Source organism: Rhinolophus sinicus, chromosome 1, assembly GCF_057876585.1.
Source record: "Rhinolophus sinicus isolate RSI-liver-muscle chromosome 1, RSI-T2T, whole genome shotgun sequence".
NCBI classification, from domain to species: domain Eukaryota; kingdom Metazoa; phylum Chordata; class Mammalia; order Chiroptera; family Rhinolophidae; genus Rhinolophus; species Rhinolophus sinicus.
In genome coordinates, this window is record NC_142501.1 from 40,956,940 (window position 1) to 40,981,669 (window position 24,730).

The 24,730-nt window shown below is 34.2% G+C and overlaps 1 protein-coding gene across 14 annotated transcripts in view; it reads left to right on the forward strand.

The window, feature by feature from the left end:
• The window catches only part of CCDC91 (coiled-coil domain containing 91), a 438,752-nt gene that overhangs the window by 296,633 nt on the left and 117,389 nt on the right, over positions 1 to 24,730 (forward strand). For all 14 annotated transcript variants that reach the window (XM_088798604.1, XM_088798607.1, XM_088798614.1 and 11 more), the window contains 2 exons: positions 1,719 to 1,796; positions 23,385 to 23,492. In XM_088798604.1, the coding sequence (XP_088654730.1) occupies positions 1,719 to 1,796; positions 23,385 to 23,492 (186 nt within the window). The remainder of the gene's footprint in view (positions 1 to 1,718; positions 1,797 to 23,384; positions 23,493 to 24,730) is intronic.

The window sequence follows — 24,730 nt, forward strand, 5'->3', positions numbered from 1 at the left end:
GATTTTTAACTTTATCTTTCAGTTTTGGTAAGTTGTATTTTTTTCTTAAGAGTTTTGTCATTTCATCTAAAACATCATAGTTATTGATTTAACATTTTATAATACCTAATTGCTTTTATAAATATATATAGGTTATGTAATATCCTGAATTCATGCATGATGTTGGAAATTATTTTTTTCCTCATTATTTTTATCATCTTACTACATTTTTTTCCTCCTTTCTTTTGGATTATTTTTAAAAGATTCTTCTGTTCCATGTCTATTTGATCTTTTTACTCTGTTCCATGTCTTTTTAAATAGTTTGTTTTTTGGGGGGTGGTTTACCATCATTTTTTTTCTCTTTTTGCTGTAGTCTCTGGTTTTTTCTACTGTCTTTTGATTAGTTAATTCTGCTTTATGCTGTTTCACCTACTGTTTACTTCATCTTTTGAGTTGTTAATAGTACATATTCTCAGCAGTAGAATTTCTGTTTTATGAATTCCAGTCCTCTGAATGAAAATCTCCATTCTATCCATTTTCTCCATTTCTCCTTTATTTTCTTGAACATGTTGATCATACATATTTTAAACTCTTTGATAATTAATGTCCCAATCACCCATGCGTCTGTTTCTTTTGTCTTTTCTGTTTTCTTTGGTGTCATCTACTGTCATCTATAATAATTTTGTATTGGAAGCTGTATGTACATAGTTTTTGAAACGTTGGAAAGATTGTATAGAATCTTAACATTCTCCAAAGAGAGTTCATTCTTTCCTTTCCTAGGAAGGTAAAATGGGAGGTTGATCACCTTAACCCAGTGGTTCTCAAACTTTGTTATGTATTAAACTATTGGTATATATGTATAAACCAAAATAATTTTAGACTGTAATAAAGAATAAAAAGCATTTATTTGAGCAAAAGGAGCTGCAGGTTGGGAGACACAGATTCGGTTAGCAACTTAAATTGTGTTCCTCCTAGACAAAGGTGATGAAACCTTTTATAGCAAAAGTTCCCACCCAGATTCTCAATTAGGTCTGTTTTATGTAAATGAGGTATCCAAAGTGTGCAGTTCTGATTGTGCAGGTCTCAGTCTCTGTTCATAGAAAAGCAGAATGAGGGTTTCCCTGCAGTGCTTGACTCAGATGGTAGAAACAGGTGGAAACCAGCAGAGCATAGTGCAGGAAGCCTGAGAGTTCAGTCTGAGGTTTTTCCAGGTATACAGAGTATGTGAGGAGCCCCTGTCAGCAAATGGCCGCAAGGCTCTTAATATTCATAAAACTTTGGCCCATGGTTGACCAGGCGGAGTCCATCTCAGGAGATAAATTTCTTCTCGGGGTTCACATCAAATGAATCTTTTTGCGGTCCACATATGTATTACTGGAAAAGTAATAAAAAAATTTAGAGGCATAAGCTTGTGAAAGTAACACAGGGCCTTCTGTCGCCTGATCCAGGGCCAGAATTGTTCACTGCCTCAAGGGATAACACCATTACCCTGTGTGATCTCACCTTTCAGCATGGTTTTCCTTTCTCACTAATTGTTTCCCTTTAATTTCTCAGTGCCACAGCCCACCCTAATGCTTTCAAACTACTTTTAAAAAAATACCTTTTCTCTGTTTTCAGCAGCAGCCTTGGTGGTGTTTTACAAACCACTCAATTATTCATGGATGCAAAAGTCAATAGTTATATTACTTTGTAAACAAAAGAGCAAATCATGGTTTAGTTTCCTTTCTTTTCCCCCTCAGGAAAAACATAAACAAGAATTGGAAGACATGAGGAAAGCTGGTCATGAAGCCCTCAGCATCATTGTGGATGAATATAAGGTAGAGTCTTGAGAGTCTGTTTTCTTTATTCTTTTAAACTTTGGCAAACTTTAGTAAAAATATTACACATAGGCATATGCAAACATATACAAATTATAGAGTTATAGTGTAGTCTTATTTTGGTATGGAATGTCTTTGCATTGACCAATAAGTGTTCATTAAAAGCATACTTGGTAAAGTACAAGGATAATGCTAGATGTTGCTCTGCATTTGAGAAGTTATAGAATATTTGAGAATACAGAATTGGCAGCTGAAGTTTGAAAACAAACTTCATATAAACAAATTAATACTATAGAATTAATTTATGGATTAGTTTTTTTTTTTTTGTCTTTACTGTGGTTTCACCTCTTATAGAATAAAAAGGTCTGATATAAAACAGAAAAATATTATTAAACCTTTTTTCTTTTCTTAAATAAACAGATTTCAGTACATTTAAGTAATAACAAATTCTGATAAATATCAATATCAGTGATATATAGAGTATGATTATTTTGATTCTATGCCTGCATAAGCTTAATCATTTAAAGTATATTGAGAGTTTAATGACAAAATCTTCCTCCCTCCCACTAAATTTCCTGTTAGCTCTTCCTCCCCCACAAATAAAAGAGGAATGCATTCTTGTTGCAATCAAATTCAAACAGTTCTCCCCAGATGTAAACACTGTAAGCAGTTTGATATGCGTTATTTCTTGAAGTTTTCATATATATATATTTATTTATATATATGTATATATACACACATACACACAATCACACATTTATACATACACACACACGCTCGCACATCCTATATAATTTGGATTTACTTTTACAAAAATGTTTTTCTATTCAATCTATTCTTTTGTTTCTTGCTGCATTTACTCAATATGACTTGGAGATATTTTCATGTCAGTATATATAAACTTACCCTATTTGTGTTACTGTTGTATATAGTATGCTACAGCACATGCATACCATAAATGGTTTAACTATACCTGCATAGATAGGCATTTAGTTTATTTTTTATTGTTCACTATTATATTAAGTGTTTTTAAAAAATGCCTCTACCACACGTGGTATATAGACATTTGCTGTTGATTAAACTTTATCCCTGGACTTGATAGAAGTTAATATCATTTTAGTTAGCTGATAACATAATGTCAAGAAGCTTCCTATAAGAAGTCATTTGGGTAAAAGTAGAAAAATAAGTAGATCAAACTTAATTTAAGTGAAAAGCTACCCCCCCATCAAGGTATTAAGATAATCTGGTACATGTGTCTTGGGTTGTGAAAGGGCATTTTATGACTATACCCAATATAGAAATTGATGGCATTGGTGACAAAGTTATTTAAAAATATCTGGTTTTTACAGTTGTGCTTATTTGTTCTTTTCATAATGGTGTGAATTTTTAGTCTAATATAAACCAGCTTTATAAATATTGAGTTGGAGGAAAGTATAGGGTCTGTTTTGAACCATCTTCTTTTTTTTCCCTAAGGCTAAGGTTGGAAAGAATTGAAATACTGGAATTTACATAATTCTCTTGGGGTATTAAGTGATATATTCTTGGATGAATTTATATTTTACGTATTTTTATTTATGAACTTTAAATTCAATGTTTGGAAGTATTTACATTGTGTATGTGCTTATATGTGTTTTTGAACAGCTCAGTATTTTATATATTAAATCCCTTTTTGGTTCTAGCTCCATATATTTCCGTTGCTGAAAAGATGTTTTTTGTGTGTGTTACTTTCAACATTGCCAACAACTGTGGTTAAAAGCATGTGTGAAAACTGCAAATATATTTTACAAACTGCATTTTGAAGAAATTTGATTGAGAACTACTCATTTTATCTCTTCTTTATCTAGTATCACTCTTTGACAAATTTAAAAAAGGATTTAAAAGTTTCAGGCATTAGGCAGTATGATTTGCTTAAAAGGACTGGGAATTGAATCAAATAGCTTACAAAGTTATATTTCATTTTTCATATTATACTTATAGTCAGTTAATTTGCAAACTATACAAATAGCAGGAACTTTGGTGTAAGTACATGTTGTATAGCTTTCCATATTGATTTAGTGATGAGCTTCACATTTTGCATGACGATATTACAGTACTCTGAGGGGGATTAACATCTAATATGTTAATTATCACATAAAATATTACAACCCAGGTGTTCTACAAGCATACTGAGAATCAACTTAATAGTAGTGGGGGAATAAAAAAGTAATTCTGATTGGAAAAATAGGCCTTGTTTTCTTGGTAGATTAGATGTCTTTATAATGTAAGATGTTTATGTCCTATTATGGAACAAGAAAGAAAATTTCTTTTCCATTCTAAATTCATGCATGCAAAGTTAAGGTGATAATTATTTTATGAAGCTTCTCTTTTTTTAAGATAGCAACTTGCTTTTCATTAATATCTTTTAAAGCTTCATTTTGTTAAAGTATGTAAGCATTTGGATGGATGATTCAGTAATCACTGGGTAACTCAAAAACAAACCAAAAATCAACTTCTAATTACTATTGCTAACAGAAGTTGTGTTAATATTCTCTTTTCATTTATTCATTCCTTAATTCAAGAAATATTATTGACGTCTTTTTTTTTTTTTAATGTCAGAGTGTTGTAGATACAGCAGTGAACAAAACAGGCAAATCCTTGGCCAGTAAAATATATATTTCATACACATACACCTGTGCACGGGCACATATGGGAAGTGTACATGCATTTACAAGATGTAAGGAACCTAAAATCATAGCTTCCTTTAATTCTTCAGTTTTTCAGGGCTTCACATTTTCACCTCTCCTACCTGTGCAGGTATTTCCTGAAATATGAAACTGGACTAGAGAATTCCACCATTCTTCGCCTCAAGGGATCTGACATATACTGGACTAGATATGATCAATCATTTTTTTCCCTCTCCAAGTCAAGCTGAAACAAGGAGTTTGGGAAAAGATTTCATTAGAAAAGATAGTAAAACATTCCAAATAAAGTAAAAGAAAAATGACAAAAGCCTAGAAAAATAATGCACAGGAAGATGATTTATTACTTTTTTTAAAAGATTTTTATGGGGAAGGAGAACAGGACGTTATTAGGGAACAGTGTGTACTTCCAGGACTTTTTTCCAGTCAAGTTGTCCTTTCAATCTTAGTTGTGGAGGGTGCCGTTCAGCTTCAAGTTGTTGACCTTTCAGTCTTAGTTGTGGAGGGCGCAGCTCAGCTCCAGGTCCAGTTGCTATGGCTAGTTGCAGGGGCTGCAGCCCACCATCCCTTGTGGGACCTGAGGAGTTGAACTGGCAACCTTGTGGTTGAGAGCCCACTGGCCCATGTGGGAATCAAACCGGCAGCCTTCGGAGTTAGGAGCACGGAGGTCCAACCACCTGAGCCACGGCGCCGGCCCGAAGATTCTTTATTTTTGCATTAACCTCTGCTTCAGATATATGAAGTAGACATTCCCCCCCCCCCCCCCCCATTTTCGTACTAAATGCAGCTAAAAGAATTACCCTGGACATTTTGTGTTAAACAGACATTAAGAACGTTGAAAGTTAGCACAGAGGAGGCAGACTGGCTAGGGGTCCTTAGGAACCAAGTAACTACATGGTGCTGGGTTTTCTGGGTTTTCTTTTTGCTTCATTTGCCCCAGACTTGGTGCTAGAGAAGTGAAAAACTCAGCTATAACAAATGGGCACAGACAGCAAACCCCAAGAAAAGCCTTTCTATGTACCCAAAAGACAAGTAAAGCCTCCATCTAGCAAGACAGAAAACTATTAGATAATACTTGTAACTATTCTACTCCTATCAAATACAGTAGAATAAACTGCGTCCCACTCCTGGCCTTCCAGGTGGTTCCCTGCTAGTTAGGGAACCGAGATTTCCACCCTCACCAGGCTATAAAGAGGTTCCCTTCTTCTTTCCCATTGTGGAGGTGTCAAAGAAGGCTGACTGGGGGACCAGGACTTTTGGACCCACTGGGTAGTACGTCCCCTCCCACTTGAGTGTTGGTAGGCCACAAAGGAAATCAACTGCCACTCTACCCTGGTGGTAATGAGATCCTTTTTCCTTTCCCCATTGGAAAGGCATGAAGGGATATTTAATGGAGAGTCATGACTTTCATAACTGCTCAGTAGTAAAAAGGTCACGCCCTGCAGTGTCAGTGGGAGACCATTTGGGGAACAATAAGGTGGTGCCTTTACTCCTCCTAGCCAGAGTGATATCAGTGAGGTTCTAGTGGGGTGATGAACTCCTAACCATGTCCAGCAATAGTGAGGAGATCCTAGTTCCCTCTGCCCGGTGTGTCAGCAGAGAATGAGTCAGGATCCTGCACTTCTATACCAGACTATTTCCCCCTTTCCCTTCTGTAGAAGTATCATATCAGAGGAAGCCTGCTAAAACAAGATTTAAAATATCCAGGTTTCAATTGAAAATAACTACCCTTTCCAAGAACCAAGAAAATCTCATCTTGAGTGAAAAAAGACAATGAGCAGAAGCCAACACTGAGTTGAGTTGACACCAATGTTAGAATTCTCTGACAAGGATTTCAAAGCATCTATCATAAAAGTACTTTAACAAACAAGTATGAACATGCTTGAAACAGATAAAAAAGTAGGAAATTTCTGCAAAGGAATAGACAGTTTTAGCTAAGTAATAGATTATATAAAGAAGAACCCAATGGAAATTTTAGAACTGAAAACAAACAAACAAACAAAAAAAACCAAACTGAAAAACCCAGTGTATGGGTTCAGAAGTATAGTGGAGAAACATGGGAAAAATCAGTGAACTTGAAAATAGAGCAAGACAAATCATTAAATTTGAACTATAGAGAGAAAATAAACTGAAAACAAACAGGGATTTAGGAATCTGTGGGATTATAACAAGAGATCTAAAAGTCATGTTATCAGAGTCCTGGAAAGAGAGGAGAAAGAGTAGAGCTTAAAAAATGTTTAAAGAATAGTGGATGACAATTTCCCAATTTTGGCAGAAGAAATGAAAGTATATATTCAATAAGCTAAGTGAACTCTAAACATGACAAACAAAGAAACCAAAATATTCCACACCAAGACGCATTGTGATGGTTAATTTTGTGTGTCAACTTGGTTGGGCGATGGTGCCCAGATATTTGGCAAACATTATTCTCGATGTTTTTGTGAGGGTATGTTTTTTAACATTTAAATCCATGGGCTTTCAGTAAAGCAGGTTGCCCTCTATAATAGGGTGGACTCATCTAGTCAGTAGAAGGTCTTAATAGAACAGAGACTGACCTCTCCTGAGCAAGAATGTATTCTGCTAACAGATGGTCTTTAGACTGAACTACAGTATTAGCTCTTCCCTGAGTCTGCAGTCTGCCAGCCTACCCTACAGATAACGAATTTAACAGCCTCCATAACTGTGAAGCCAATTCCTTACAACAAATCTCTCTCTCTCACTGATTCACACCTTACTGATTCTATTTTTCTGGAGACCCTGATTAATACATATATCACAGTCAAACTTCTGAAAACTAAAGACAAAGAAAAAAAATATTGAAAGCCAGAGAAACATGACATTTTATCTTGAGGAAGAAAATAAATTAGAATGACATTGGATTTTTCCTCAGAAACCAAGGAGGGCAGAATGAAATGGAACAAGTGCTGAAAACAACAACAACCTTCAACTCAGATTTCTATAGCCAGTGAAAATATACTTCTGAAATGAAGAGAGGAAATCAGTATGTTACCAGATGAAAGAAAAATTTGTCATAGCAAACCTACACAAAATAATTACTAAGGAAGTTATCTAAACAAAAGAAATTGATACAGGAAGGAATTTTGGAACATTAGGAAAGAGCAAAAATATGGATAAATACAATAGACCTTTATTTTTAAATAGACTTTTTTAATGTTATTATTATTATTATTTTTAAAGAGGCTGCAACTCACAATGGCTCATGTGGGATTGAACTGGCAACCTTGGTGTTATCAGCACATGCTCTAATCAATTGAGCTAACCGGCTACCCCCTACAAAAGACTCTTAAGTTTCCGAAATTATGTTTGACTGTTAATAAAACATTATAACATTGTGTGATGTGTTTCTCAATGTATGTAAAGTAAATTTTTAAGAAAATTATAGTATAAACAAAGGAGAATAGAGGACATAAAGAGAAGTAAGGTTTCTACACTTGAACTGGTAAAATGCCAACATCAGTAATGGTGTAATTTTTTATTATAGTTATTCCAAATTTATTTACTTCTTCTTCTACATTCTATCCCACAATAAAGCTTAGAAATTTCTTTATTAAAGAGAGTTTGATTGCAGGACTATAAAAACCATTTGGAGCTAGTTTACATTTGTACATATGTATTTCAGGAACTATAATCAATTTAAAATGTTATAGAGAAGGCTTTTTTCCAGTTGTCACTGTGATTTCCAAGAACCTGAACTAATAATCCAATAATGATAACTACAGAGGAAAGTTTATTAGTCATATATTTCGATTTAGAGTAAGTTAGTGATACTATTTAAATATTTTATAATCTTTTCTGAACAGCTTTATTGAAATATAATTCATATGCTATAAAATTCACCTATTTAAAGTTTATAATTCAGTAGTGTTTAGTACATTCACAGAATTGTACAACCATCATCACAATCTAATTTTAAAGCATTTTCATCACCCCTACATGAAACTTTGTACCTATTAGCAGTCACTCTTCTGTCCCTTCCAACTACCCTGCTTCCCAGCCCTTGGTAAGCACTAATCTACATTATATCACTGTAGATTTGCATCTTCTGGACATTTCATATAAATAGAATCATTAATTTGTGGTCTTTTGTGACCGGCTTCTTTCACTTACCATGATGTCTTCAAAGCTCGTGTCGCATGTTCTAATACTGCTTTTTTGCTAAATTGTGGAACTGTGCTTTTGCATGAGTAAATTCTGATATTGTACCTCTTATGAATTTTAGCATATGTTTCGGAGTTTTATTTCAGCAAATTATCATGGCTTCAAATATTAGTTTAAACCATAATAATCTAAATGTCAATCTAATTTTTTACATTGGCGATCAGATTTTTAAAAAATACCCCAAAGTTCTAGTATGTTTTGCTTCCCATATCTTGGGTACCTAACACTATTCAAATGGAATAGCACTTTTTAAAGTTTCCAAATGATGTGATCAGCAGTTTCTGATTTAAAACTAGAAATAAGCTTTGCTATGATTTAAATGTTTCACAAAGAATTCAAAGTTCTGATTCACCTTCTATTAGTTCTTTATTTAAGGGATTAGCTGACCTCATCAGATTAGAATTTAGATTTTTTGATAACATTTTATTCATACAACTTCAAATTATCTACTTCAGGAACTGGGTAAAAAAATCTGCATTGTAATCCATATTTGAACAACTTTATATTCTAAAGTGTTTTTGTACTATTATTATGTATTATGTACTAATATTACCATTTTCTACCTCAGTATGATATATAATAATTTATTTATCTTAATTCTATTAATTCCCAAAAGAACATTTTATTTCTGCAAAAATTTCTACTTTGGGTCTGCTAAGTACTTCTATTAGTAGAGCTTATTGATTAATCATTGTAATTTCCCTTCATATTTGTCTTTGAATATATTCTGTCTATTTAAGCCTGTTGTCATGTTTTCCAATTTTTATCATCTAATATTAAACCTGTCAAGGTTGTGTGTGTGTATGTGGGTGTGTGCATATATATGTGTGTGTGTTTCCCATGGAAATCATTGGAAAAAATTTCCATATGAGAAAGATGAGAGATACTCTAACAGAACCTAAATGACTGTAGGATGGATTGTTCTCTGTTTATGAACAATTAAAAAAAATCATAATTTTTAGCTATAACTAAGAAACTAGAATTTATTGTACATTGTGTTTTTTTGTTTGTTGGTTGGTTGGTTTGTTTTTGTAAATGTATGTCTTTCTTTCCTTGATGTGGGATAAGTGATCATAGTAAGAAGAAATTTTTTTATAATGGAGGATTGGTATAATAGCACAGAAGGCCTATGAAAGAAAGTCATACATGGAAAAAATACAGGCATAGTTGCTAAAGTAGATGTAATCCTATAACTTAAAGAATAAGATGCCTGTCCTTTAAAGAGAGAGTATTCAACTATTTTCACTTCTTGCACAGATGTGTTTTTCTTTTTAGAATTCTGTGTATACTATTCGATTAACATGTTGTATATAAGCACTTGAGGTAAAGCCATTTTAGGTCCTAACACATTCTTAAAATTACTTTTCTTTTTATCCTAAATAACTTTGGGGTAGAATTTTCCAAAAGAAGTACTAGTTGACTCAGTGTGTTAAAGTTCAAAGCTGGAACTTTTGCTAATGTTCTATAACAGTGACTGGAAAATGCTCAAGAAATTAAGTTCAACATGTTGTTTTTATTTTATCTTACTTTGAGTCCAGTTCATTTAAAAATCCAGTTTGATACAAAGAAGCTATGAACATATATTTTGGTTAACACTTTTGTTTGCTACTATATACACACTCTTCTTGTTCAAGGCAGTGACAACAGACTCCCCCCTTCCTTTCTTCATTTTTTTTTTTTAATGTGGTATTTGCTTTAAGGTAGATCAATTAGAAAAAGACCTTTTCCTTTTGAAACTGTTCTATACAAAGTTTTTAATTTCATCCTGAGGTTACAGTTGCAAGTTATTTTCTTGGTTATGGCTCTAACTTTTTTATATTTTAAATTCAATTACACTCGCTGTTTTTGTTGTTTAAACTTAAGAGATTTAGATATTTTTCAGATCATAGCAGATAGGAGAAGTATTGAAACATTATTGAATTTTGACAGTTGACAGAGTATTGAAAGTGAGATTTAAAAAATAGCCTGAGGGGCCGGCCCAGTGGCTCAGGCTGTTAGAGCTCCGTGCTCCTAACTCCAAAGGCTGCCGGTTTGATTCCCACATGGGCCAGTGGGCTCTCAACCACAAGATTGCCAGTTCAATTCCTCGAGTCCCGCAAGGGATGGTGGGCTCTGCCCCCTGCAACTAAGATTGAACACGGCACCTTGAACTGAGCTGCCTCCCGGATGGCTCAGTTGTTGGTTGGAGTGCGGGCTCTCAACCGCAAGGTTGCCAGTTCAATTCCTTGACTCCCACAAGGGATGGTGGGCAGCGCCCCCTGCAACTAAGATTGAACACGGCACCTTGAGCTGAGCTGCCACTGAGCTCTCGGATGGCTCAGTTGGTTGGAGCGTGTCCTCTCAACCACAAGGTTGCAGGTTCAACTCCCGCAAGGGATGGTGGGCTGTGCCCCCTGCAACTGGCAACGGCGGCTGGACCTGGAGTTGGGCTGCGCCCTCCACAACTAAGACTGAAAGAACAACAACTTGAAGCTGAACAGAACCCTCCACAGCTAAGATTGAAAGGACAACAACTTGACTTGGAGAAAAGTCCTGGAAGTGCACACTGTTCCCCAATGGAGTCCTGTTCCCCTTCCCCAATAAAAATCTTAAAAAAAAAAAAAAAAAAAAATAGCCTGAAAAAGACAAAAATGAAAATGCAGTTTGATTTAATATTTATATGCAAACACCAAATAAATTATAAGTATAATGATTTAAGGTATATTATATGTTTCTTGGCCCTCTTATGGGTCCTTAACCTAAACATTTTTCTGTGTTAGTGTTTTGGTGATATGGAAATCAGTTCCTAGTCATCACGTTCACCTTGAAACTAGAAACGTTTGGTATACCTTCTCAAACTCTAATAGTTTCTTTTCTCACCCTGGGTATTACGTACATGCATTTAGCCAAGCATAGTAAATTTACAGAAGTCATCCTTACTTACAGATATCCACACATCTCAAGATATCTACACTGAACTAGACATACAGAGATATACACCCATTTTTCTTTCACAATCGTTGTTTCTGAAGCTTGACTGAATTGATGATCTTTAATTCTATATGTTACAACCCAGATGCCAAACACCAATGAATTCTAGTCACATAAATAGTGCTTATAAATACATGACTATTTAAATGAGAAAGCAAAGAATGGGCAGATTTTTTTTTTTTCTAAAGTCTTAGAACATTTTATGAAGAGAATTTTCTGATACAAATTCTTTCTCTTTTTATTCTGCTTAAGTATCAGGGTAGTGAATCAGTTACTCTAGAATTTTATCAGGCACAAAAATGTTTTGCTACTCATAGTGAAAAATGATGCAAACTTGCTACATAAACTTAAGTTGTCCTTAATTATCTTTATTAAAATTCTTTATATATTCATTTCCCATGTTACCCAACCTTGATTTTATTGAGTGTGTTGGTCTTCTGTGCATTTTCTGTAAAGGTTAAGTATTCCTTAAATACCTTTTGGTAAGGATTGCTTTGAATTTTAGCAGTGTACCATATGTCAAATGCCAGCTTGGAGTATCACATGCTTGCTATATTCTATGTTTCAAAAGCACCCACTTGCGAGTGTTTTATTTGAACTCTTGAGTTGTTTGTACTGTTTTATAAGGGAGAACATATTACATTTAGGAGACCAATTTTTCCCAGGGTGTAGAATTACTTGTGTTGTATAAAGTTCTGCTCCAAGGAGGGGGAAACAGCTTTGTTTTCTCTTCTTTTGATATTTTCCCTTGATTAGAGATTGCTAACTTTTTGTGCAAAGAGGCGAGAAGTATAAATTAAGATATGAGACTTATTACATATATATTTTTTGAATTCTGCTGTTTTGTTAGTCCAAAAGTATGAAATAAATTTATAGTTTCAGTTATTTGATTGAACAAGGATTCTCATAAATTCCAGCTTTTATCATATGATCAGATTTTTCCTGGACAAAAGATGTGTGCTGTTGCCAGTAGAGTTTGGCATAACAGCATGCTAGATACTAGTGATTGGTTTGGAACTAACCACTTGGCTTGTCCATTCTTATCCCTCCCACCAAACTTAACCTCGACAGAGGGTTGAGAAAGGTTTGGTAGTTGAGAATAGTTCTTGTGTGCCTCTAAGTTTACTGGGCTAAGCCAGAATTTTGCATGCAAGGCTATTCTTGTGGTTTTATCCATGAGGCCAAAACCAAAAGGCATTGGAAACCTTGCAAGAAAACTTGTTCTAATATAGATTTAAGGCTTTCCTTTATATTGTGACTGGATCATTAGCCTGATAGTTAAAGGAATGAAGGGAAAGGCTTTATTCTGTATTGTGGATATAAATTTCAAATTTCTGCTGCAGAGCAGACCTTGAAAAATATCTCCAACAATAAACAAAATTTTAAATGAATGTTAAAAGAAAACAGTTTATTTAATTAGTTGTTTTTTAAGATACGTTAAGACCTGCCTTCCCCCCCATTAGTTATTTCTGGCTTGCTTCTAAAATGAACTTTCAGTGTTATGGGTTCTTTTTTATAACATGTCAGGTTAATATTTGTGACTAGTGTTGATCAGACTTGAAAATTCTATCACTAGCAGTCCTACCTGGCCCAGATATTATTATTGATGAGTTACAGATTTCTTCTTCTTATCATAAAAATTCAGACTACTTTGTCATAAGTATCTTGTGTTCTTAATATTGTCTCTCCATATTGGCCCGAATGAGGCTTGACCTGTTTTGATGGGTTAAAGGTTTTTTTCAAATCTTCCTTTTATCTAAGCTTATTCAACAGGTTTCTACCTGTAGTAATAATGCTGGAAGAGGGATTATGCAGTAGCATCTGTAAAGAATATCATTTCTGTAACTATGCCAGTTAATGTAATATATCAATTATATTGATCTTAATCTTTCATTATTTTAATAAACTGAATCATCAGCAAGGTCTATCTGCTCTCAGGCATTTTCAGTTTTCAATATTGCCTGAGAAGCGTTTCGTAATTAGACTTTAGGGGAAAAAAACTGAAGTGTGTGGGTTAACAGATTTATTTTTATTCATTTTTTTATTGGCCACCAACATCCCATTTAGTGAAAGGATGCATGCCATCGTTCTTAAAGCAGAAAAGATAAACTGATGAAAGTTATACTCATTTAATTTTCTAAGTCTAAATGAAAATATGTGTGCAGGAATTACTTTTAATTTTTTAAATGTTTTGCTTGTTTGAAAGAGAGGAATGGTTAACTTTATGCTTTTCTCTGAACTGTAAAACACAGACTCTAAGGAAGGCAAACAGAGATGTAAAAAACAGTGACAGAGAGGTAAGAACCTGAATAGCGTTTTAGGATGTCAGTCACATTTCTAACCGGTATACAACCCAGTATCAAATAGAAGCCTGGCTTTGATATTATTCTTAAGTTCTCGTTAATCAGCTTTGGGGAAACTTGGCATATGAGAATAGTAATTCTACACCCAGGATAAATTATTAGATAATAGAATGTTTTGCCCTATTATTTTCAAAATACCTTATGTTTTTGACAAGGTAACATATTTATACAATACAAAATTCAAAAGACATGGAAGTATGCATAGTGAAAATTAAATTTTTCTCACATTGCTCTCTGAGAATCACTCACCTTCTACCTAGGCTTTATTTTTTCAGAGACTGGATAAATTATTTACAATTGCTGTGTCTCTGATTTGCAGTGACTTGATTATCAAATTGCTTTATAGCAATGAGAAAGGAATTCCATTGGAGGAAGAGTCCCTATATAGTCTGATATAGTCTATGTCATCAGAAGCACCACGTTCAACGCTTGATCCTAACTTGAATCCTGTTTTGGTGTTTAGCAGGATATTCATGTTGCCAAATGTTTTGATAATTAATCCATTATAACAACCCAATCTGGGCTAATGTCCAGCAGGCAAGCATCACTTAGTGCCTTTTTACAATAGTGAAATACTTCCATACCAGTTAGTATATTAATGGTTTCTCTGAGCCACTTTGATGACTTTGTCCCTTCCCCTGGGACTTCTCCCTAACCCTACATAGTCAAGCTAGAGCTCAGCACTGCAGGGGCATCTGCTACCTGCTCTAGTCCTGGAGATGAGACTTCTAATAGTTTGGTGCCCAATCCAATGGATTTTAAATATTTTATGTATTAATCCGAACATTATAACTTCTGTGATATATGGTTAATTTTTAACTGGAAAAGAACCCAGTTGAAGTATCTTACATCATTATCTTAGTTCACAATTTTATTCTCTTTATGATCAAAAAGGAAACATAAAGGTAAATTTGATCCTGTCAGTGTACTTTCTAATAAAATTGATTTAAGAGAAGTCTCTAATCTCACTTAATATTGATGGTTTTTCAGTGTGGAAAAAAGTTCTTTTCTAATCTTTGAGATCTCTGTTTGATGAATGGATCTTGATTAATTTGGAAGAAAATTCTTAACTGTAATGCTCTTACATCTAGTGATTTAAAAGATATTGTTGATCCTAACTTGAGCATGAGTTTCATTTATCATGAAAAAGTGAGGAACTTAGTTCTCAAAAATCAGCGAGTGGTTAGAAAAATGCCATTTTGAAATATCAGCATAAAGAATTAAATTAACTGTTATAATTTCACAGAATTCCTTCATCATTGACAGAGAAGAAACTATATCTGTTGTTCTCCCCCATTGATTAGATAAGGAATCTGAGACAGAGAGAAACATAAGGCCTTGATCAAACACATATAAGCAAAGGAAGAGTTTTAAATAAAATCCAGGTCACTCAAAGTTTCATTCAGGGCTCTGTTCAACAAATTATACCTCCCTTCTTAAAATGGTAATGCATGTGTATTTAGGTAAAATATTTCTGACATCTAAATGGGTTTCTTTCCTTCCATGGTTTCTGATATTTCAGAAAATGAGATGCATGGGTTTTTAGTATTCAATTACCAGGTGCTTCATTTAATCCTATGAAAGATTCTGAAGAGATTGTTTTAGTCAGAATTTCTCTCTTCCCTCCCTCTCTCTCTCTCTCTCTCTCTCTCTCTCTCTCTCTCTCTCTCTCTCTCTCTCTGAAACTGCAGCTCTTACTCAAGTCACAAGGAACAATATTGTGGCATCTGAGGGAGAGGCATATCCATATGGCAGCTTTTCAGAAGTTTAAAGTATCTGGAAGGCAGACATGCAAAGCCTCTGTGCTGTACTTAATTTTAGAAACTTCTTAATTTTAATGTGTTGTCCATGGCACAAAAGAAATTTTCACTGGGAGACTTTTGTGGTGTTTGAGGTAACAACTCTTATGTTACTAGAATCCCTTAACAACAAGGCCAACAGGAATGATTCCCTCAGTCCTGAAGATTTTCTTTGGCTTTCACAGCCTACAAAACACTTTATAGCATGGCTAGACTATATTGAATTTCCATGTTTAGATCTACACCCATAATTTAACATTTTTCTTTTTGAATTGTATAGTACCTCTGCACTGTAATTCAAATACATAGAAAAACCTGAGGATCACAGCAATTCCAAATGCTTGAGATCTGTAACAGGATACATTTTCAGCAGCCTCAACATGACCTCGTTAATTCTCCTCCTTTTTTAAAATTAAGGAAAAAGGAAGGGAGAAACCTTTTGTTTTTCAGTCCATTTTTTTCCATAATTTTAGGTCATAATTTCTGTGTTGCTTTCTAAAAAGAAATATGGCCAAATCCATCACTATTACTCTTCAGACATCTGGAATTTACTTTTGAAAAACATGCACCTTCATTCTCCCCAAGGATTGAGCGGAACTCACTGGGTTGAGTGTTGCCTAACCTCTGCCAACCCGAGTAGCAGGAGACCATGAACCTAAACTTAAATTTGGAGCCAATTTTGAGTAAATGAAAGCCTTAAGTCTAGATCGAAATCTTTCCCCTAGAGAATTGTACTGCGTAGTCCTTTTTACACTGTGCTTTTAAATCACCTCTCCATGATAGATTTTAATTACAGTATTTCTTTTTCTATCCCCATGAAGTTTTTAAAATGTCTAAACATGTTTTCAGAGATGGCCTAATGTTTCTCTTCTAACACAACCACATCTATCTGTCAGTTGGATTACTAGTTCAATGATTGACTCCTTAAATACAAGTGCGCGTGCGCGCGCTCGCACACACACACACACACACACACACTATATTTGTGTGATATATGATATATAAAACTATCATTTTCTTCCCCCGACCTACAAGTCAACAAAGTTGTAGATTAACGTTTTAGATCCCCAAGTGGGCAAAATATATCTTTCATTAGCCAAGAGTCATTGAACATTAAGACAAGTTGGAAACCAAGATCAGCATTCAGATCCCAATCTTTTCAGCTGTCATCATTTGGACACCATGTCTTCATTTTCGTAGTCTTTGTTGCCAGTCTATTCGCAATAAAGTGGAGGATGTAAGTATTGTAGAAGAATTGGATGCTATTGTCCAGACTAAGATGAAGTTAAGTATTGCCTGCCAGATATATTTGTAGTATATCTATGGCACATTTTGTGAGACATGAAGCAAACTGAGCTAGTTCTTATCACGAATAACTCCTTCATTACCAGAGAGAATAATTGTATTACTCTTAATTTTTACTGAATAAAAAAATGTTCATCACTTTTCTCAAGAAGATACACAAATGGCCAACAGATACATGAAAAGACACTCAACTTCACTAACTATAAGGGAAATGCAAATCAAAACCACAATGAGATACCACCTCACACAAGTTAAAATTGCTATTATTAATAAAACAAGAAATAAGAAGTATTGGAGAGGACATGGGATAAAAAGGAAACTTTATACACTGCTACTGGGAATGTAAACTGGTAGAGCTATTATGGAAAACAGTATGGAGGTTCCTCACAGAATTAAGCATAGAATTACCACATGACCCAACAATCCCTCTTCTGTGTTTCTACACAAAAAATTTGAGGACATTTATCCGTAAAGATATGTGTACGCCTGTATTCATTGCAGCACTATTCACAGTGACCAAGACATGGAACCAACTTAAGTATCCTTCATGCATGATTGGATAAAGGAGATGTGATACACACATACAATGGAAGACTACTCTGCCATAAGAAAGGATGAAATACTGCCATTTGTGACAACATAGATAGATCTTCAGAGTATTATGCTAAGCAAAATAAGTTAGATGGAGAAAGACAGGAACCATGTAATTTCAGTCATATGTATGATATAAAACAGAAGACAACAAACAAAACAGATGAACAAAACAAACAAACTTATAGACACAGATAACAGCCTGGTGGTTACCAGAGAGGAAGAGAGATGGGGGGAAGATGAAGAGAGTAAAGGGGATCAAATACATGGTGCAGAAAGGAGACTTGACTTTGGGTGGTGAACACAATGCAATATACAGATAATATGTTATAGAATTGTGCACTTGAAACACATATAATGTTGTGAACCAATGTCTTTAGGGGTTTCTCATTACAATTAGAATATAATTAAAATACATTTCCATGGTTGTACATGATTCTTGTCCTCTACCTCCTTTTCTGACCTCTGATTTACTTTCAGACATAGGACTCAGCGAGACCACAGACCAAGTTGGCAAGAAGTTTGGCCTGTTGAAGGACAAAAAGAAATCTGGTGTAACTGGAGCATCTGATTCATATGATCCATGGTTCATATGACCTACACTGGCCTTTCTTCTTGTCCTTGAACTTATCAGCCTTATTCCCACCCTGAGACTTTGTACTTTTTCCTTTGATAGAAATGTTCATTCCCCAGACTTTCTATCTAGCTGAGTTTTTTTTCACTTGTGCCATCTCAACTCTTATTTGCACTTCTTCAGAGAGCTCTTTCTTCACTATCTTCTCTGAAAATTTTCTCCTGCATTAGTCTTCATTTTTATCCATTTTTGTTTTCTGTATACCATGTAACACCATCAGAAAATGGTTTGTTTATTGTCTACCTTCCAATCTTGGTTGTCCTCCCCACCTTCCCCATCCCCTTGCCAATGCAAATTATTCAGGAGAGTCAGCATCATGTCTATTTTGTTCACTCTGTATTCCCAGTATCTAGAACAGTGTCTGGAATAAAGTGTGGGTTTAGTAAATATTAGATGAATAAATGAAGAATGAATAAATAAGTAAGAGGCTATAAAATAGATTAAGTACTTAGTGCATGAAGAGAAACCTGCTGTACCAGGTTAGAACAGCTAAGACAAACAGGGAACCAAGTGGATGGATTTGAATTTAGTTCTTTGTTCCATGGAGTCTTGTCATCTGATTTTGAGCACATTTATTAACCTCAGTGTCTATTTCTTTACCTGTAAAATAGATATGGAGAGCTCATGGAAAAATAGATAGATGATTCCGTGAAATGACTGAGAAGCATCGTTTTTCAAATGCATCTCAGTCAAATAGGCTCTCCTTTTGAATAACAAACTTGCTTATAAGGTGTTTGAAAATTTCAGAGATCTTATAATAGCCTTGCAAAATTTGAAGTAATATTTTGCTCAAAAGAGCACTTATGCCAGATAAAACATAAAAGTATCCCTTCAAAGTTTAAACTTACCCATTTTGCAGATGTCTTTTAGTTTTGCTTATTTTATTAAAATAAATAAAAATAATTTGCTTATTTAGTTAAAAATTGGAAAAGATCTGAAATACATTTTTGAAAAGCAAACTGGTATTTTTCCAAGGAAGTTGAAATTGTGCTTAATTTCAAATGACCCTTTACAACAATTAATTTGTCTATGCTACTGTAGCCAAAAACCTAAGCTAAGAATATAATTATAGACATAATTAACATCCAAGTTCTAATAGTTGCTCTGTGAATAGGCAAATAACCAGACTTGGACATGCCGAAATCAGGATTCATTTCTTCAGTTCATTCTCCACATATTCTTCAAATATTTTCTATGTGTTAGGTACTGTTGTGGTGAATTAAACCCGGATTTCTGTCTCCTATGGCTTAAATTTTACTGGGGCTATTTATTACACATTTTTCCCCTAGCTTGCTCCATAGCTTATACTTTTCTCCATTTGTAAAGTACGACTTAAAGGAATTAATTAAAATGTTTGTGACTTGTAAAATAATCTAATTACGGTCCCCAAAGTTAGCTACGATGTATTCTTTTTAAGGTTATCTACTAAATACTCACATGATATTAATGTTTCATAGATCGTCTGGTTCCCTAGACATATCTGCTCTACAAATTAGGACAAGTCATTTATTTTGATGATGCTGGAATCAGATCTGTAAGAATTGGGCTGTTTCAAGAGAGAAGAATACCTGTGGGTTTGTTTGGACAATGGACTATAGTTTGGGTTGTACTAGTCCACTCTGGCTATACTTCTCTTCTCATTTAAATTCTGGTGTATATTCACTTCCATCAACATCCGTACATATCAACTACTGGTACTTATGGGTGTTGGTTGCTTTGGGGTGGTTTTGGACTTAACTATATTTGTTTTCTATAAGTCTAATAATTGTAAAATTTATAACATACTTTTCCTTCTAAGGCATTTGTAGTGCTTCACACACATTATTTTATTTACCCAAAATTGATCCTGTGGAGTAGAATGAATGGACATTTCTAGTCTAAAATAATAACAAAAAGTTGAGATTCCTGATAAGGATTAAATGTACTCAGCAAGAAATTTGGTAACTTAGTAGTTACAATCTGAAGCTTAGTGTACTTTGCAGTGAATATTGGTACCATTCAAACTATGATTTTTTTTTTTTTAAGTATTAACCGTAATACAAGGATCATTATTCACCAAATAGCTATCGCATGGGTGTACTATGTGCAAGGAACTCTGTAAGAAGTTGTACATGATATATAGTTCCTGTGTTAAAGGAACCTACAGTCTTGTTCACACCTTTAAAATTCTTAAAGAAGTATAGTAAATAGTTTTTCTTAAGCTCAGTAAATTAAGTTCCTTGGGATGATAAAATCTCAGGTAGAACTGAGGCTAAAACCTAAATATGTTCAAAATTAACAAAATATCCCCTGGCTTTGGTAGCATTTCTTTTTTCATTATAGGATGTTTGTATACATCTTTGTTTTTCTGCCTCTACACACTGTGAGTCTCAATGCTTTATATGTGTGAAGAATAGTTTAAAAATAGGTTAGAAAGAAAATAATTCTTTCATATATTTTTCTATAATTTTGTATAACCCCAAGGGAAGGCTTCCTTGTGTCTTTGGTATCTGTAGAAACAATTACAGAGAAATCAAATAGATAACTTGCAGGGAAGTGTTAAGATTAATGCTCATTTTCACACTTACATGAGAAATATAAAGGCAATTATTATATTACATTGGAAAATAGATAACCAGTTAAATAATGATAGATCAAGCTGTAAAAGCACATAGTTAATACCAATGTGTATTTGTAAGTATGTTCATAATGGTTAATATACTAGTTGTAAGAAAAGTTTTTGGAAATTACCTCCTTTGTTTCGAGGGTGGCACTGATAATCCTATTGTTGAATAATATAGGTCACATTTTCATAAACAACCTTGTTACGACATACAGTGTCTTTAATATCTGACACCTGCCTACTTTTCTACCTTCCTGCATGACTGCTTGCCTCCACGCTTAACTCAAGCTATTCTTATCTATTTTAATGTTCTCTGTGTATACCAGTGAACCTTACAGGCAGGCTTTGTATATCTTTTCTTTCTCTCATACACACCTTGCATATACCTATGGTTTGTGGTTATCGAGAAAATGTTTCTCTTCAACAATAAAAGGAACTCAGTGAGGACAAACTGTTTTTTTTTTAAATACTAATGTTTCCAGTACCTACCTTTATGTCTCTTTTGTAGATGGGTGAATTTAAATAACTGAAATGGGCTAAGATGAGAGATTTGAACTGTATGAAAGGATGGTTAAATTTGCATGACTTTTCTTCCTGCTCCGTAACCATGGCTTTGGCTCTCACTTGTTACCCTACAGTGTTTGCCTCTTTGAAATTTGGAAGAAAATGAATATACCTGTATAATGTACAAATTAATCACTAGAGGAAAAAAAGTACTATTCGGTTGAAATTCTTAATTATAGTGAGAAAATATTTTATGTCATGAACTTACCTGTCCTTACAAAGGATACAATCTACTAAAAATCACAATTGGGTATTTATAGGGAAAACAGTTTTTCCATTAAGTGAAACAATTCTGTTATATCCCAAGTCCGAAAAAAGGGGTGGCATTTTTCTCTGTACAAAAACTTCAATGAATATATCGAAGGGAATTGTCTATAACTATACCGTTCTTTAAATTTTCTGAAGTCTAACAGATACCAAAGGTAAAGTAGAGCTTTGCATTATCTAGTCACAGTTTAAGAGGTTACATTTTGGCATCTTACATAAATTAATCGTATGGAATCTTTAGAGGACATAAACTGTGTAAATGAAGAGGTAAAGCAGTTCTATTAAACAGTTCTTTATATTTTGGTTAAACATCAGTTAGAGTTCTGTTTTGCTTTACTAAATTTACCAGTAATTCTGGTAAATTCTCGTAAATTCAGCATGATGACTATTGAATTATAGGAGTAGTAGCATCATCACACAGTCTAACATTTGCAAGAGAAAATTAATTATCTGAAAATTGGAGGCTTATCCTGAGGTTTTAAAAATATTTTCATCTGAGTTTTTAAAAATAAAAAAAAATGCATATTTATTTAGCCTCTTAATGCATGTTATTTCCAACCAAGTAAATCTAGTTTCATAACAGAGATTATTTAAGAGATTTGGCTTATTTTTCCTTTTATTGGTAAATGTGCCAAGCGTCTGCTTTCTATAAGACGTGTGTCTGTTTCAACTTACTATTTTGATTATGAGTAGTTTATTATCCAGATAGACCTTCAAAAATAGAAGATTTGCTAAAGAGTTCTTATGTATATGGTTGAGTGCATATTTTAGAATGATTTGGGATTTATAAATAGCATGTAAGATAATATTGGGAATATGTTAAGTGTAACATATAATGCTTAAAAAAAAAAGGAAAGGAAAAAAGATGATAATATTCTAAGCATCTCCAATAAGGAAGTGAGTGGGTGGAACATTTTCAAATGCTGATTTGGCTTCCCTTACAACAGTGTTAACATCTTTGTATTTAACTGACGGAGGTTCCAACATTTACACTGCCCACTTAAGTTTGTCCGAGGCTCCCAAGTTTTACTACTTTACAAACACTGCCTTGAGATTCCAACTTCCACACTTTGACTTATACCTTTTCACATTAGGGGTGTGAACTTCCTGGGGGGCAGTTCTTTTATGTTTGAAATTGCTCAGTTTCCATCTGCTTTTACTTGACTTGTGGTCTTGAAGATCATGCTGGCCCATGGGATACTGCAGTGTGCCGAGAGGATGTGGAGTTTTGTCAGCCAGTGAAATATGTCTGGTTTTTTTTCCTTCTTCTTCTTCTTTTTTTTTCAGCAGCTTTCATACACTCCTCATCCTGTGTGGTCTTCACTAAACTGAATTTATATTTAACAGACCTACTCACCCTCTTTATCATCTTCTATGACTTGGCCTTTTTTAAGGAGAGGTGTGTGGAAGGAACATCTGAGCCAAAAAACTGTAGTCTTGGCAATTGAAAAACCTAAACCCGAAAGCTTAAAGTATATATGAGTGTGCTTCAGTATTCACAAATGTGTATTTTCTCATGCAGAAGAATATCATATTTCAGATATGTACAACTGTCAGAAAAATTATCATGTCAACAGTAGACTCCAAGTTTTGTCTGTGATCCACATGACTTTTTTTTTCTTTTGCTTGTTTTTAGGCACTTCTACAGTCTTCCGTGAAGCAGCAAGTAGAAGCTATTGAAAAACAGTACATTTCTGCAATTGAGAAACAAGCACACAAGTGTGAGGAGTTGTTAAATACTCAGGTAATAAAATTGTACATCCATTATATATTTATACTTTTCTTCTGACTCTCCTCCCCTGAGAGCTTTATAACTGTTTATTCAGTTTCGTACCATTTACTTTCCTTGGTGTACTTTGGAGGAAAAAAATATGCTTATGTAAACTCAATGTTAAAGTTTGGGCATTTCATGATAGACTAAAAATAGAGCAAAAGGGCTAAGGTATGTAGGACTCCCTCAAATTAATGATTCCTATTTTAACTTCTGGGTTTTAATATTATTTATCAACCGAAGCAAATAGATGACTATAAATGTGCTATGGCACATGTAATGGTTTCAGTGGTATAAGATTAATAAATATTTGAATTTTTAGAAATATTTTTGCTTGAGTTACCTTTCATTGTATGTAGGTATTAGTTCCTATTTGAATTTTTGTTGATTTTTCTTTCCTTGATTTACTGTGTTAGAAGGCATTAAAGACAATTAGTTGATTTACATTAATCAGTTGAAGAGCATTTTTGGATGTGTCATAGTACAAATAATACATGAAAGAAATTCTCAGCAACACCTTGGAATAACAAAACTTGGTGGGTGAAAATAAAATCAACTTTATTTAAAAGACCTATTTGATATCATGAGAAGAAAATATACTAAGAATTAGGAAAACAGAATTAGGTATAGAATTGAAATGGTGATTTGTAAATATGCTAACACATCCCTAAGATTGAGATCAGTTCTCTTAAATATTTTTCAATGTGATTTTAACAAACGGCTTGGAAGAGGAAATACACCAGGAATTTTATGTATTTGATATAACATACTCTTTTGGGTGGTGATATACCAGCTTGTCAGAGGTACGAAGTTGTATGACTTCATAATATAACAGAAAAATCACAGAGAAGAATTAAGATGATGGGATCTGTGAGACAGCATGAAGCATGTATTAGCCAGGACAGGTTAGGGTATGCCCTAAATTCTCTGGCTTCAGACAGCAACTATTTGTGTCTTACTCATGCTACACATACATTGAGGTTTATCTTGGGGCTCGTTCTCATGTTGTCCTCACCCTAGGAAATAAATAGCCTGATAGTATAGGTCTTACGGGAAACATTACCTGTTATCTTTGCAGAGGGAAAACAAGTCCAGTCAGATATCCTACCAGTAATTCAAAATTCTGGACAAGAAATGACACTTCTATTACCAGTTTGTATTCACAATGCTGCTCCCCCAGTCATAATGGGGCCAGCCAGCTAGTGAGATCT